This window comes from Rana temporaria, chromosome 11 (genome assembly GCF_905171775.1).
Source record: "Rana temporaria chromosome 11, aRanTem1.1, whole genome shotgun sequence".
Taxonomy (NCBI): Eukaryota; Metazoa; Chordata; class Amphibia; order Anura; family Ranidae; genus Rana; species Rana temporaria.
Window position 1 is genome coordinate 18,918,817 of NC_053499.1, and position 17,501 is coordinate 18,936,317.

At 46.3% G+C, this 17,501-nt stretch overlaps 1 protein-coding gene across 1 annotated transcript in view; it reads right to left on the minus strand.

Moving 5' to 3' along the window:
* LOC120917084 (catalase-like) overlaps nt 1-8,406 on the minus strand; it is a 48,463-nt gene extending 40,057 nt beyond the window's left edge. The window contains exon 1 of the mRNA XM_040328096.1: nt 8,313-8,406. Coding sequence (XP_040184030.1) covers nt 8,313-8,378 — 66 coding nt within the window. The 5' untranslated portion in view covers nt 8,379-8,406. The remainder of the gene's footprint in view (nt 1-8,312) is intronic.
* Nucleotides 8,407-17,501: the final 9,095 nt, after the last annotated feature.

Sequence of the window (17,501 nt, forward strand, 5' to 3'; positions counted from 1 at the left end):
CAGTTTACGAGCATTACACCGGTTATAACATGTTGGAAATGACAGGTTAAATCTCCCATGTCAACAAGTTTGACAAAGTCCCTGGTCTATATATCAACTGCGAAAAATCCATGCTACTGCCACTGGACCTACTACCCACACCGCTGACCCTCAACTCTCTCCCATATATTAGAGCAGTTCTTTGGATGCCCCAACTGCTATATATTTCGCCCTGTTGAATTCCTGACAAGTATTTCAAGAGATTCAGTGCTATCTATGGGAAACTGATATGGAAAAATAGCACCCCCTCATTAGATTGCCTACAAAACCCCTAAGCTCTTGACAGTCTTTAGGTCCCACACCCCAGGGTCTAGTTTACTGCTGCCCAACTTTAACATCTAACTAGCTGGGAACATTGCAGACCACCGCATTGTACCAAATACTCTCTGGGCAGAAACCAAATACATGCTCTTAAAGCACCAGCTTATGCCAAGCTACAATATCATTCCCCTACATCACTTCTTATAGGGAAAGTCTGGGAAACTGCCAATAGCCTATAAGGGATTGCATACTATGCAAGGCTCAAAAAAAAAAAACAAAAAAAAAACTGCATGGGTAGATTTTTTTTCTAATTCCTGGAGATGGGCCAAAATGTAAAGGGCCCGGGCAAGACAGCTTCTTCAACTTATAGACAGTAAGGCCTGGTTCACACTGGTACGACAAATGCTCCGACTTTGGGAGCTCATGTCGCATGACGTGTGAAAATCAAGGTTTCCCTATGAGAGCCGTCCTAACTGGTCCGACACAAGTCCGTCCGACTTTGAAAATGCTCCCTGCACCACTTTGATCCTACTTTAGCCATTTCATCGGAGAGAAATCCTGAAAACATGACCTCTTGGGTTGCCTTAAGGACTGGAGTTGAGAAAAAAACTGGCTTAGACAGTAAGGTTTCTAGACGGGGTCCTGCGCTAATGTTTTAGGGCACAAGGATACGCCAATCTAAATGTAGGCTAGGCCAGTGGTCCTCAACCTCATTCCTCAAGTACCCCCAACAGGCCATGTTTTCAGGTTTTACTTTGCACAGCTGCTTTAAATCAATGACATGGTTTTATTAAGGAGATATTTTATCTAAGGAAAGTTCCCAAAACATGGCCCGTTGGGGGTACTTGAGGACTTGAGTTGAGAAACCTTGGGCTAGGCAACAGGGTCCTTCGTCAGACTCCAAGTAGTAGTCAAGAGCACCCTGAACCATCCCTATTCTGTCCCTACTCCTCAGGAACCTTTCACTGCCCTAAGCATACATCTCCCTAGCCAGTGTACTACCAGTGATGGACGTGGCATCAGACCACAGCCACCTTCACCAACTTGTGACAAATGGCTGTTCAAACACACAGGAGGTGGACTTTAATGTAGGCCAATTCACACCTACCCACCTGATTCATTTTGCTGGATTGAGACTGGGTGATGGATGATTGGATTGGATGATTACCATGCACATGGAACTGAAGCCAGCAAAATTAATCTGTCACGCCTGGGCAATTTAAACAAAGCGTATGATAAACAAATCTATTAGTGTCGGCTCATACAGGAGCGGCACGACTTGCCGCGCGACTCGGTAAGGCGATCTGCAGACGACTTCAGAGGCAACTTGCAAAATGACTTCTGTATTGAAGTCAATGGAAGTCGCCCTGAAGACGCCCCCAAAGTAGTACAAGAACCTTTTTCTAAGTCGGAGCGACTTGAGTCGCTCCTATTGGAACGGTTCCATTGCACAGAACGGGATGCGACTTGTCAGGCGGTTGAGTCGCCCCTGTGTGAACCGGCTCTTAGAAAAGTTTACCATCAATAAAAAAACAAAAATAAAAATTAAGGCAGTATGCAGGGGGGGGACTAATAACTCATGGTGCCCCAGGGCAATAAGAGATTATGGGGCCACACAGTACCAATATATATATATATAGCCAGGGACAGCCAGGTAACTTGTATTTTCTGAAGGAGTTCAGCAATGGCCTCCTCTGTATTTCAGGAATGGGTGGGGTGATGAAGGTGTCTGAGGACTGCAAAGTGCTATAAATGATTTTAATTAATTAGATCCTTGGCTGACTGACTACTCCCTTTTTAATAAGCACGTTTTAATGTTTAGACATTCAGGAAACAAACATCCTATACTCTTGTTTTGCTAATGTCACATTGAAATGAGAATTATGGGCTCTTGCACAATGTGGCCGAGCCCGTTCGGTGTAATTCCTGGCGTATCTTCTCCACCCTGGCAGCTCATTGACATGAGTAGCTTTGCTGTGCCCATGGGTGTTCGCTCCATAGGGCAAGGGGGGGCAATTGACCCCCCCTGGAAAAATCGAGAAGGTGTTGAAGAGTCTCGCGGCAATGGGCTGTCTGAGCGGTCCCGGGCTGGATGTCACACAAACACAGCGAGTGTACACAGGGGGAGGGAACCTGCTGTGACCCAGCCGTGCTGATGGTTGATCTGAGGTACTGAATGGGATGGGGGAGGGGAAGTCCGTCTGTGCTGAAGGGGGGGTTTGTGCTGAATGGGGGTTTGTGCTGAATGGAGGGGTCCATATGTGCTGAATGGAGGGTCTGTGCTGAATGGAGGGGTCTGTGCATTCTCTAGACTATATTTATATGGGCATGGAGTGAAGCTGAATTATTTCAAAAGCTATTTCACACTGCCAACTGGCCACGTTATTGGTAAAGCATTGCTAAAAAGTGCCGCTTTACCATCATTTTAGCTGCGCTATTCGGCCGCTAGCGGGGCACTTTTACCCCTGCTAGCGTTTGAAGAAGGGTTAAATGTGTATCTGCGGAAGCGCCCCCTCCTGAAAAAATTTCAGCGGACGCCCATGGCTGTGCCTACTCGGGTATGTGATGGTGCTGTCCTACACACAAGTAGCACTGATGCCGCGCACACACAATCGGAATTTCCGATGAAAAAAGTCAGACGGAATTTTTATTCTGACCGTGTGTGTACCCCATCTGAGTTTTTCCCTTCGGAAATTCCGACGGACTTAGAAACATGTTCTCTTTTTTCCCCGATGGAAATTCTGTTCGTCTGTATGGCACTCCGAGACGGATAAAACCACACATGCTCAAAAGTCGACGCATGCTCGAAAGCATTGAACTTCATTTTTCTTGGCTCGTCGTAGTGTTGCAAGTCACCGCGTTCTTGACAGTCGGAATTTGGTGCGACAGTGTGTATGCAAGACAGCGTGAACGGAATTCCGGCGGAGTTTATCCCGACCGTCACCGCGTTCTTGACGGTCGGAATTTGAAGTGACAGTGTGTATGCAAGACATCGTGAACGGAATTCCGGCGGAGTTTATCCCGACGGAAATTCCGACCGTGTGTACAAGGCATAACTCCCAAAAAGGCCTGCTGGTCTGTCCAAGGTTCTGTTTCCAAGATAGCGTAATGGCAGCCAGGCACACAACGAAAGTCACTTGTCTGGCTCAATGAACAGCCTAAGGATATCTTTTGATGCTTTATTGTAAGTGTACCTACTTAAAAGAAGCATTTTAAGCCACAACAATTTAAAACTCATTACGGTGTTCCTCAAACCATTCTTGAACCATTTTTGCAGTGTGGCAGGGCACATTATCCCGCTGAAAGAGGCCATCAAGGAATTCCATTTCCACGAAGTGGTGTTCTTGGTGGTACGTGTCAAAGTAACATCCACATGAATGGCAGCACCCAGGGCCCAGGGTTTTCCAGCAGAACATTGTCCAAAGCATCACACTGCCCCCATTGGCTTGTCTTCTTCCCATACTGTATCCTGGTGCCATCTCTGACAGGTAAGCGAGGCAGGTGTACCCGGCCGTCCGAGAAAACCCAATTCATCAGACTAGGCCACCTTCTTCTATTGATCCATGGTCCAGTTCTGACGCTCATGTGCCCATTGTAGGAGCTTTTGACTGTAGATATGGGTAAGCATGGGCACCCTGACCGGTCTGCGGCTACAAAGCCCCATAGACAAAAAAAACGCAAAGCCCATTTCTAGTTTCAACACATCAATTTCAGGGACAAGATTTACTTGCTGCCTAATATATCCCACCAACTTATAGATGCCATTGTAACACCATAAACAACCTATTCACTTAGTCCTGGTTCACACTACCGCGACTTGGGATCCGACTTGTGTCGCCACAAGTTATGCGACATGAGAAATTCAATTGAAGTGAATGAGAGCCGTCTTAACAAGACCCGGACCTTTAGGCAGCTAAAGGACCTGGCCAGTTTTTGTGATTCGGCACTGCGTCGCTTTAACTGACAATTGCGCGGTCGTGCGACGTGGCTCCCAAACAAAATTGGCGTCCTTTTTTTCCCCACAAAAAGATCTTTCTTTTGGTGGTATTTGATCACCTCTGCGGTTTTTATTTTTTGCGCTATAAACAAAATTATAGCGACAATTTTGAAAAAAAAACATTTTTTTAATTTTTGCTATAATAAATATCCCCCAAAAATATATAAAAACATTTTTTTCCCTCAGTTTAGGCCGATACGTATTTTACCTATTTTTGATAAACAAAAAAAAAAAAAAAAAAAAAAAAAAAATCGCAATAAGCGTTTATCGATTGGTTTGTGCAAAATTTATAGCGTTTACAAAATAGGGGATAGTTTTATTGCATTTTTATTAATTATTATTTTTTTATTTTACTACTAATGGCGGCGATCTGCGATTTTTTTCGTGACTGTGACATTATGGCGTACACTTCGGACAATTTAGACACATTTTTGGGTACATTGTCATTTTCACAGCAAAAAATGCATTAAAAATGCATTGTTTACTGTGAAAATGCAAATTGCAGTTTGGGAGTTAACCACAAGGGGGTGCTGAAGGGGTTAAGTGTGACCTCATTTGTGTTTCTAACTGTAGGGGGTGTGGCTGTAGGTGTGACATCATTGATTGGGTTTCCCTATAAAAGGGATCACACGATCGATGATGGCGCCACAGTGAAGAACGGGGAAGCCATGTTTACACACAGCTCTCCCCGTTCTTCAGCTCCGGGGAGCGATCGCGGGACTCCAGCGGCGATCGGGTCCGCGGGTCCTGCGGTCACGGAGCTTCAGACCGGGTCGCGGGCTCGCGCCCGCGACCCACGGCTGGGCACTTAAAGAGGACGTACCTGTACGTGCCTGTGCCCAGCCGTGCCATTCTGCAGACGTATATGTGCAGGAGGCGGTCCTTAAGTGGTTAATACACACTACTGAAGTCGCTCTGACTTCAGAAAAGGTTCCTGTATTACTTCAAGGCGACTTGTACCCATTGATTTCAATGGAAGTCGCCTCCAAGTCGGATCTCTGACTTAACTGAAGCAACTTTACAGGAAGAGAAAATCGATTACTCAGGCAAACCCCTCCCTCCCACAGAGCTGATTATTCTGTGATTGGCCACAGCCAAAGTCGCCTGTCCTGGAGCCCTGGTTCACACTGGGTACGATTTGAGATGCGATTTGACATGTCAAATCGCATCTCAAATCGGCGGCAATGGCACTGTCCTAATCAGTGCGACGCCGCATCTGCGATTTCAAAAAGTAGTTCCTGTACTACTTTTTGCGATTTCGGGCCGCGATTTACATTAAATTGCGACCGAAATCGCGGCAAATCGCGGCCGCGAAATCGCACATTTTACCGCGATTTTTAATTCGCAGCAGTGTGAACCTAGGCGGAGGCAACTTTAAGTCGCGTTGCAAGTTGCTCCAAGTGAAGTTGCCTTGCAAAGTCGCCCTGTACGTCGGGGTTGCCCTTGTGTGAACCGGCACTTAATGTGTTAGTGATCCTAACGTTATGGATGATCGGTGTAAGTTTAACAATGCAGTACATCTAGAGATCATGCTACATGGTTGCTATGAGCAACCACAAGTGTCTGACTTCCAAACACTACAAAAAAAAAAAAAGTGGTGAATCTAATAGCAACCAATCATAAGCCAGCTGTCCTTATAAACAAAAAAGAAAGCTCACTCCTGATTTGTTGCCACCGGCAACACTAGTATGTTTACCTCCACACTATATGCCAGGGATCCTCAAACTACAGCCCTCCAGCTGTTGTAGAACTATACATCCCATAAGGCATTGTAACACACTGACATTCACAGACATGACTAGGCATGATGGGAATTGTAGTTCCTGAACAACTGGAGGGCCGTAGTTTGAAGACTCTTGCTATATGCCTTAATTTCATAAAGCAGGAGTTCACATGGAAGAGCAGTAACCCTTAGCAACCAACTTTCTCTGCTTTGGATACTGACTGATTGGTTGCAAAGCCCATCTCTGCACTGAACTCCTCCAAAACCAACATGCACTGCACATTCCAAACAATCAGAAGTGACAACGTAACAAAGGGGCAGAAAAACAGTCATGCTGGCCATACACTATATTAAAAAAAAAAAAAAAAAAAAAAAAAAAAAAGCGCCATTTTCGAAAAACGGACCGTCGGCCGTGAGAGCAACCGATCGTGCCATCATTTAATGACCGATTAATTTATGTCCACTGAACAATTTATCAGTTTTATGTTAAGATTGTTTTTTACATCTACCTAGTGAAAACAGTTTGGACGGGAAACACATTAATCTTTCAATTTATCGTTAGTTGGGCAGGAAATTTCCAAATCTGTCCTTTTTTATGGCTCAAAAATGCCCCAACCGATTACAGATTTGTGCCCATTAACTGGCCGAAAAATGAATGAACTGGCTACATTTTCATATAGTGTATGGCCAGCATAAGGCCCCTTTCACACTGCTGCGATTTCAGGGAATGCCTGTGTAATTTGGAGGTCTATGGACCGCAATTCCCATCAAAGTCAGACCAAAGTAATGCAGGGACTACTTTGAAGTCGCACAAATATGAACCGTACTCATTGGAAAACATGGGGTATGACTTGTAATGCAACTTTGCAGACCCAAGACGACAGGACAAGTCGCACAAGTGTGAAAGGGGCCTAAAACAATTTCATGAACATTTTTTGTGTAGTGCGTACACAACTTTTGACAGCAGATTTCGAACGAAAATCATTAAAAGGGACAACTACCAAAATCTCTCTCTATGGGAACAGAACGAACGATTTATGTTAAACGTGGAACATTTTCATACAAGAAAAAAAAAAAAAAAAAAATAGAATTAGAGAATATATATATATATATATATATATATATATATATATATATATATATATATAGTTTTTAATATTATTATTATTAATAATAAAAACGATATATATAAAATCTCTATATTTTTTTATTATAATATCAGAAAAAGAAAGGCTGCGCATGATCAATAATTTTATATATATTTATTTATTATTGATCATGCGCAGCCTTTCTTTTTCTGATATTATAATAAAAAAAAAAATTATATATATATATATATATATATATATATATATATATATATATATATATATATATATATATATATATATATATATATATATAGAGAGAGAGAGAGAGAGATCGTTTTTAATAATATTATTAATAAAAACTAATAGAATATATATATATATAAAATCAGAAAAAGAAAGACTGCGCATGATCAGAAACATCAAAAAAGACAAAAAAAAAAATGTATTTTCTGTCATTAGTTCAGATTTGCTAGGAAACATTGAGAAAAAAAATATATATAAATAAATTGGACGAACGTTCGCCTGATTTTCTTATAGTGTGTACCCCACTTAAAGGAGATTTATAATAACCCCTGTCGGCTCCCATTGGGGAGATTTTCCCCTTCATTTCCTATCCCAAAGCCAAAACAGGAAGTGAGAGCAATTCACTCCAAAAATTTCAGGAATACCTGGTTGTCACCAGAACTAGTGTCCCCATTGAAAGATTTCCCTTCTATTCCTGTTCTGGTGACAACCCAAAATTTGGGATTTTCTTTCAATGATAACGGTAAACAGGACAAATAGAGGATGAACTCAGGGCTGTCTTAATGAGAGGGCACTGCCCAGCACGGAGGGCCCCTATTTTTCCCCCAAAGCAGCTGGTCCTTGAGCCCACGCTTCCCCAAAATTGGGGGCACCCATGATGGTACTAAGAGTGATAGATACACAGGGGAGGCAGTCTGCCTCCTACCTACTTGAGGTCTGTTTACCTGCACTGTCATTGTAGGGGCCCCAGAGCATTACTTTGCCCAGGGGCCCATGATGCCATTAAGACGGCCCTGGATGAACTTCCCTAATGGCCACACCGATAGCAACTAAAACCTGACAGGTGTTCTAGTCCATCTCCACTCGATCCAACACTAAAAAATAAAGTTTTTCCTTTAGTAATATTGAATGTATTTCCTGAGTAGATGGTAATCCCGGCGAAGTTCTCTGTCCCTACCTCCGCTCCATGGGCTTCCTGGTGGATTGTCTGGGAGTGGGGGGCGTAGATGCACCTTCCAGCCATGATGACAAGTGATTCACAACACAGGTGCCCCGTCTTTATATAGAAGGAGTGACTCTCTATCTCCTCCCTCCAGCTCAGGTATGCAAAGCACTTCAGCTCATATGCCTAATTACACGGCATGACACAAATGTAATAATAAGGAGGCGTCTGCATTAGTCTATAGATTGAGCTTTCTGTCTGTCTGTACAGAGCTGTGTGCACAGTCAGGGCAGCCATCAGGAATTATGGGGCCCCTTACACAGCTTCAGTCATGGGCCCCCTGGAGCAGAGAACCGGGGGGGGGGGGGGGTGCTGCCGTCTGAAATTTAAATTGAGCCTAGGTTCACACTGCTGCGAATTCAAAATCGCGATAAATCGCGGCCCGAAATCGCAAAAAGTAGTACAGGAACTACTTTTTGAAATCGCAGATGCGGCGTCGCACTGATTAGGACAGTGCCATTGCCGACAATTGCCGGCAAATGCCGCCGATTTGAGATGCGATTTGATATGTCAAATCGCATCTCAAATCGTTCCAAATCGTACCCAGTGTGAACCAGGGCTCAGAAGCGGAAAGGGGGGGGGGGCTGCCGCGAATTGAGAAGCGGAGGGGGGCCCTTTACAAATTATTAATAAAAATTTTAAATAAAAAAAAAATAATAAAAAAATATATAAAATAAATAAACATTTATAAAAAAAAAGGAATAAAAAGAAAAAAAAAAAGAAATAAAATAATATATATAAAAAGGGATTTTATTAAGAAATAAAAAAATATATAAAAATGTATTTATTTTTTTATAAAAAAAAAGGGGTGTTTTCATCCCGGGCCCTGGGGATCTCCGGGCCCCTGGGGACCCCCGTACCCCTAAGAAAAATATATATATATATTAGAAAAAATATATTTTTTTTATAAAAAAAGAAATAAAAAAAAGGGGGGTTGCCATCCGGGGCCCTGGGGGCCTTCGGACCCCTGGGGACCTCCGGGCCGCTAAAAAAAATGTCCCTTTAATAAAATAGAAATATATATATTAAAAAAAAAAAAAAATATATATATATATATATATATTTATAAAAATAAAAAAAAGAGAGTTGTCATATGGGGCCCTGTGGTTCAATGCCACGGTCTCCGAGAGATATCATGAACTATACAGAACATGATATGAACAGCTTTGAAAGGGATTTAACTACTTGCCTACTGGTCACTTTTACCCCCCTTCCTGCCCAGGCCAATTTTCAGCTTTGTCTCACTTTGAATGACAATTGCGCGGTCATGCAACACTGTACCCATATGACGTTTTTTTTATCACTCCCCCCCCCACACACAAATAGAGCTTTCTTTTGGTGGTATTTGTCTGCTTTCCTCCAACCATACCTCCCAACTTTGTGAGATGGGAATGAAGGACACCTGCTGTTAGCAAAAGTATGTAGACGTGGGACACACCCCCAGCCACACCCACACAAAAAAAATTGGATTGATTAACCACTTCCTGCCCGGTCAATAGACAATTGACGTCCGGGAAGTGCTTCTGTTATCCTGACTGGACGTCTATTAGGCTAGGTTCACACTGCTGCGAATTCAAAATCGCGTAAAATTGAGATTTTACCACGATTTCGCGGCTGCGAAATCGCAAAAAGTAGTACAGGAACTACTTTTTGAAATCGGTGCAGCGCTGCAGATGCGGCGTCGCACCGATTAGGACGGTGCCATTGCCGACAATTGCGACAATCGCGATTTTGCCGCGATTTCGGCCGCGATTTAAGAGACATCTGTGCAGGGTTCAATGTAAATTACGGCCCGAAATCACAAAAAGTAGTACAGGAACTACTTTTTGAAATCGGTGCAGCGCTGCAGATGCGGCTTCGCACCCATTAGGACGGTGCCATTGCCGACAATTGCGACAATCGCGATTTTGCCGCGATTTCGGCCACGATTTAAGAGACATCTGTGCAGGGTTCAATGTAAATCGCGGCCCGAAATCGCAAAAAGTAGTACAGGAACTACTTTTTGAAATCGGTGCAGCGCTGCAGATGCGGCGTCGCACCGATTAGGACGGTGCCATTGCCGACAATTGCCGGCAAATGCCGCCGATTTGAGATGCGATTTGACATGTGAAATCGCATCTCAAATCGTACCAAATCGTACCCAGTGTGAACCTGGGCTTAATGTCCAGCAGGATAACATGCCGGCGCGCGCCCGTGGGGGCGAGCAGCGCGGCGATGCGGGGTGTCAGTCTGACACCCTGCATCTCCGATCTCAATAAAGAGCCTCTGGCGGAGGCTTTTTACCACGTGATCAGCCGTGTCCAATCATTGCTGATCACGATGTAAACAGGAAGAGTGGTTGATCAGCTCTTCCTCACTCGCGTCTGACGAGCAGAGGAGAGCCGATCGGCGGCTCTCCTGACAGGGGGGGTTCACGCTGATTGTTCATCAGCGCAGCCCCCCCTCGGATGCCCACACTGGACCACCAGGGAAGCCTTCAACATGTGGATGGCCAGGTACATCCCACATGGCCATCCACACGTTTCAAAACATGCCCAACATGTGCCAATCAGTGCCCACAAATGGGCACTGACTGGCACCATAATAGTACATAAAAGTTATGCCCAGCAATACCACCACCATAGTAATTAGTGCCACTCATCAGTGTCCCTCAGTGCCACCAATCAGTGCCCATCCATGCCCATCAGTGCCCACCTATCACTGATGCCCAACATGTGCCAATCAGTGCCCACAAATAGGCACTGACTGGCACCATAATAGTACATAAAAAAAGTTATGCCCAGCAATACCACCACCATAGTAATCAGTGCCACTCATCAGTGTCCCTCAGTGCCACCCATCAGTGCCCATCAGTGCCCATCTGTGCCACCTAACAGTGCCACCCATATATACCCATCAGTGCCACCCATAAGTAGCCATCAGTGCCGCCTATGAGTGCCCATCAGTGCCACCTATGAGTGCCCATCAGTGCCACATACGAGTGCCACCTATCAGTGCCCATCAGTGCCGCCTATCAGTGCCCGTCATTGAAGAAGAAAACATATTTATTTACAAAAACAAGTTGGGCAGTGGGCGGTGTTAGTCAGTAGGGCAGTGGGCGGTGTTAGTCAGTAGGGCAGTGGGCGGTGTTAGTCAGTAGGGCAGTGGGAGGTGTTAGTCAGTAGGGCAGTGGGCGGTGTTAGTCAGTAGGGCAGTGGGCGGTGTTAGTCAGTAGGGCAGTGGGCGGTGTTAGTCAGTAGGGCAGTGGGAGGTGTTAGTCAGTAGGGCAGTGGGCGGTGTTAGTCAGTAGGGCAGTGGACAGTGTCAGTGGGGCAGTGGACAGTGTCGGGCAGTGGGCGGTGTCAGTTGGCAGTGGGCGGTGTTAGTTAGTAGGGCAGTGGGAGGTGTTAGTCAGTAGGGCAGTGGGTGGTGTTAGTCAGTAGGGCAGTGGGCGGTGTTAGTCAGTAGGGCAGTGGACGGTGTCAGTGGGGCAATGGACAGTGTCGGGCAGTGGGCGGTGTCAGTTGGGCAGTGGGCGGTGTTAGTCAGTAGGGCAGTGGGCGGTGTTAGTCAATAGGGCAGTGGGCGGTGTCAGTCAGTAGGGTAGTGGGCGGTGTTAGTCAGTAGGGCAGTGGGCGGTGTCAGTCAGTAGGGTAGTGGGCGGTGTTAGTCAGTAGGGCAGTGGACGGTGTTAGTCAGTAGGGTAGTGGGCGGTGTTAGTCAGTAGGGCAGTGGGCGGTGTCAGTCAGTAGGGTAGTGGGCGGTGTTAGTCAGTAGGGCAGTGGACGGTGTTAGTCAGTAGGGCAGTGGGCGGTGTTAGTCAGTAGGGCAGTGGACGGTGTCAGTTGGGCAGTGGACAGTGTCGGGCAGTGGGCGGTGTCAGTTGGGCAGTGGGCGGTGTTAGTCAGTAGGGCAGTGGGCGGTGTCAGTCAGTAGGGTAGTGGGCGGTGTTAGTCAGTAGGGCAGTGGGCGGTGTCAGTCAGTAGGGTAGTGGGTGGTGTTAGTCAGTAGGGCAGTGGACGGTGTCAGTGGGGCAGTGGACAGTGTCGGGCAGTGGGCGGTGTCAGTTGGCACAAGGGGGATGTTGAAGGAACGGCACCTAGAAGGCATTTAGTTCCACTTTAAGTCACTTCCCTGGCGCTCAGGAACTGCTTTTGAAAAATAAAAAGTACAATTCTTCTTGTTAAATGATTTGGTTGGTGTTCAGTACACTGTGACATGTCTGGAATGATTTCACGCAGGCTTATAACATTTCTGATGGATCTAAATGTATTAACACTATCTGCAGCTTATAATTACTGTTTATTGCAGCATAACTGAGAGGGTTTTATTTAATGATAATTAGGTTCCAGCTATAAAACACAGATCTGACGTGTGGCTGTAAAATAAAAATGTAAACTGCATCGGTTGTTAGAGGAATACCTAGGCTGCTGTTATTGGTGATGCTCATCTGTAGTGGCCATGCAGGTGGAGGAGGAAAGAACCTCATTCCTCTTTGATCTCCTCGGTCACAGAGATGCAGAATCCGATTGGATGCTGGCATCCTATGTGACTTTGGTGGCCATCTTGGGTCAGGCAGAGTCTATTTTGTGCACATTTCGCATGGGGATAGGCCAGGGACAGGTCACCCATCTGTCAGGAACAGTGCTTAGCATCAGGTAGAGGTTCCAGATGAGTAGGGAAAGTGCAGGGACATACCATCCATCTTGGAAGCCTCCCCACTTGGGTAGATTTACATTATGAGTTGCCATGATTCTGACAGGCCAGCCACCAGCATCATAACAACCAATGGGGCTGTAGGGCAGTACATATGGCGTCATTCGTTCCTAAGGTGTTAGAGCAGGGGTGCCCAACCTTTTGAAGGCCGAAAGCCACTTAACCAACTTAGTAACCAGTCGCGGGCCACAATGAGCGGAGTGGGCAGATGACAGGTCTGTGTCCAGTCTGCATATGTAAAGCAGACACAGCCCAATCTACTCTATGGTAGGGTGACCAGACATCCCCAGTATCAGGGGACTGTCCCCTGATTGAGGACACTGTCCCCGGACCAAGTCTGTCCCTAGTTTTGTCCCCATATTGGATTTAATAGGGGGCAGGGGCAATTTCAAAGACAATCAGTGCCAAATTAAAATAAAAAAAATTGAATTACACCCCCCCCCGTGCCTACTACCATAGGGAGGTTATATTTTTCCCATTATCTGTGCCCCTTTCTGATGATCATGTGCTGGTCGGAGCGAAGGGAATATTTCTTCAGTTTCGGGCGCATGCCCGTTTAGCTCCGCTAGCATTTTCTTCTGCCTTGGCTCAAATCCTGGCCAGCCGTCTGCCTATCTCCTTGCCTTCCCTGGCAGAGTGATCTTCCTCCACTCCCCACCCAGTAGTTGCCAAGGCCTGAAGAGTAAGACTTAAGAGACTGTGAGGTGGGCGGCGACGGGCAGAGAGTCGCTGATTGTTGCCATTACTAGTAAAGAAAAAATATGTCCCCGGATTTCATTTTAAAAATCTGGTCACCTTACTCTATGGGCCCTCCGATCCAATCAGATAGAAGGGGGCAGATCCTATTTTTTTTAGCAGATCGGATTGGAGGTAGGAAGGTGTAAACAGACCTAAGTCTGTTTACATCTGCCGCTCCATAGAGGTGATTAGAAGGTCTGATTGGGTTGGACCGATCATGTGAAAGGGGCCTAAGGCTGCTTTTACACTGATGGTCTGCAGTCTATTGCGGCGCAGTGTACCTGTGGTTTTCCCGCCGGTTAGCTGCACTTAGACGTCTATTTTATCCTGCAGGTGTGGTGCACTTTCTGAAAACCCGCTTGCTTCCTCTACAACAGGGGTCTCCAAACTGCGGCCCTGGGGCCAGATGCGGCCCTTTGCATGCCTTATTGCGGCCCTTGGGGCACTGTTTCATCCAACTCCAATGGGGCATAATTCTTGTTGCTAACACCAATGGGGCACTATTCCTCCAACTGACACCATCAATTCTTTCAATTAAACACCAACGATGGGGCACTAGTCCTCCCACTGACACCAAAGATATGGTATTATTTACTCCCACTGGATACCTGGACATTTTCTACTCTGAATGGCCCTAGTCTGGCCCCCCTAAAGTCTGAAGGACCGTAAACTGGCCCTTTGTTTAGAAAGTTTGTAGACCCCTGCTCTACAAGACTGAAGCTCTCGGATGGCAGGTCGGTAACCTGCAATCTGGGCTTGCCAACCAGCCATCCCAGAGCAGGAGGTCGCGGGCCACATCAAAGGGCTCCACGTGCCACTAGTTGGGCACCCCTGTGTTAGAGGTTTTCTGGTAAAATATAAAAGACGAGGTTGTGCCAAGTAAACGGATACCCAAAATGTCAAACCTTAAAATTGCGTGCACCCGTAAAATGGTGGAAAACGTCAGTACCCTAAATTTTATCATAAGTGATGCTTTAAAAGCCCCTACAGGTCATCAGTTTAGAGTTACGCAGGAGCTCTGGTGCTAAAAATATTGCCTCACCCCAGCGTGTGTGGTGATATATAACATGTGTAGGCCAATCGCCCGACGGCTACATGGTTGACCTAACACATCTGTTTTTGTATGTTGGGGGGGCGGGTCGTGCTCTGGAAAAAAAATAAAAAATTGTGTCTATTTAAATATTTGAAACTTTTTTTTATTTTTATGTATTTTTTTTTTCCCATGACTTTATTGCTATCACCTAGGGCAGGGGTCTCAAACTCAAATTACCTGAGGGCCACAAGACAAGTTTTCATATCCCATGGGGGGCCGCATGCAAACTTTCAAACTTCAAAAACAACATTACTGGTGTCAGCGAACACATTATTAACCCCCAGCACTGGTGTCAGCGAGCGCATTATTACCACCAGCACTGGTGTGAGCGGACGCATTATTACCACCAGCACTGGTGTAAGTCAAGGTTTGACAAATTTGCTTGGAATCTAGGAGCCAGCTAAAAAAGTTATGAGCCAGAAAACGCACCCCGTCCCGACTAGCTTGCGCGCAGAAGCGAACACATACGTGAGCAGCGCCCGCATATGTAAACGGTGTTCAAACCACACATGTGAGGTATCGCCGCGATTGGTAGAGTGAGAGCAATAATTCTAGCTCCTCTGTAACTTAAAACATGCAACCTGTAGATTTTTTTAAACGTCGCCTATGAAGATTTTAAAGGGTAAAAAAGTTTGTCGGCATTCCACAAGCGGACACAATTTTGAAGCGTGACATGTTGGGTATGAATTTACTCGGCGTAACATTATCTTTCATAATATTAAAAAAAATGGGGATAACTTTACTGTTGTCTTATTTTTTAATTAAAAAAAGTGTAATTTTTTCCCCAAAAAGTGCGCTTGTAAGACCGCTGCGCAAATACGGCGTAACAAAGTATTGCAATGATCGCCATTTTATTCTCTAGGGTGTTAGGATAAAAAATATATATAATGTTTGGGGGCTCTAATTAGAGGGAAGAATATGGCAGTGAAAATAGTGAAAAATGACATTAGAATTGCTGTTTAACTTGTAATGCTTAACTTGTAATACCAACGGCCACCACCAGATGGCGCCAGCTCACATCTGGTGGTAATAACTTGTAATACCAACGGCTCACCACCAGATGGCACCAGCTCAAAAAAAAAAAATGTTTTTTTTTTTTTTTGCTCCCCTCACTTCCACCCTGCCTGAGGGCCATTTATAACTGGTCCGCGGGCCGCAAATGGCCCGCGGGCCGGTACTTTGAGACCACTGACCTAGGGGGTCTAATAGTTGTTACCTGATAGCATATAGGTGACAGCATCTCTTTATGAAACATCCAGGGTCTATTAGCTATACACACCATTATATGCCCATGAACCGTTGAGCTCCCGCCACCATTCCTAGTGACACAGCACTGCCAATGACCATACCGGGCCCGTAGGTGGGACAGCAGAGCCCGGTGAACATGGGGGGGGGGGGTTTGCATGGGCACATCATGGTGCTCGTGGAAGTGATCAGCCGCTTCCATCAAAGCCGAGAGTCTGCTTGTTAAAAGCACATTTCTGCAGCATGTTAAAAATCTGCAAGTGGCTGCTGATTCTGATTTTACCACCCTCCCATCCTGCCACCCTTATGGTCGCACCGACCCTGACGGCCAGCCAACCTGCCTGCATCATGGCCACTCATGATGCCGTTCCAGTGCAGGCGGCATGCAGGGCTGCCTTCAGCATTCAGGAGTCTGGCTCCCCTGACCTTCTGCTTTACCTCCCACCCCCTGCCACACTGCTGGAGCCAGAAGGGTAGAGATCTGATGTGAAGAGTGGACTGTGTGATTGGGGGTTATCTTGATGGGAAGACTTGGTGCTGGGGATAATCTGATGTGATGGAGGCCCTCTCACATGAAGGAGGGCTCTGATGTGATGGTTGGACCTCTCATGTTATAGGGGCCCTCTGATGTGAAGGAGGGCTCTGATGTGATGGTTGGACCTCTCATGTGTTGGGGGCCCTCTGATGTGATGGTTGGACCTCTCATGTGTTGAGGGCCCTCTGATGTGAAGGAGGGCTCTGATGCGACAGTGGGACCTCTCATGTGTTGGGGGCCCTCTGATGTGATGGTGGGACCTCTCATGTGTTGGGGGCCCTCTGATGTGATGGTGGGACCTCTCATGTGTTGGGGGCCCTCTGATGTGATGGTGGGACCTCTCATGTGTTGGAGGCACTCTGATGTGATGGTGGGACCTCTCATGTGTTAGAGGCACTCTGTTGTGATGGTTGGACCTCTCATGTGATAGGGGCCCTCTGATGTGAAGGAGGGCTCGGATGTGATGGTGGTACCTCTCATGTGATAGGGGCCCTCTGATGTGAAGGAGGGCTTGGATGTGATGGTGGGACCTCTCGTGTTGGAGGCATTCTGATGTGATGGTTGGACCTCTCATGTGATAGGGGACCTCTGATGTGAAGGAGGGCTCTGATGTGATGGTGGGACCTCTCATGTGTTGGAGGCACTCTGATGTGATGGTGGGACCTCTCATGTGTTGGGGGCCCTCTGATGTGATGGTGGGACCTCTCATGTGTTGGGGGCCCTCTGATGTGATGGTGGGACCTCTCATGTGTTGGGGGCCCTCTGATGTGAAGGAGGGCTCTGATGTGATAGTTGGACCTCTCATGTGATAGGGGCCCTCTGATGTGAAGGAGGGCTC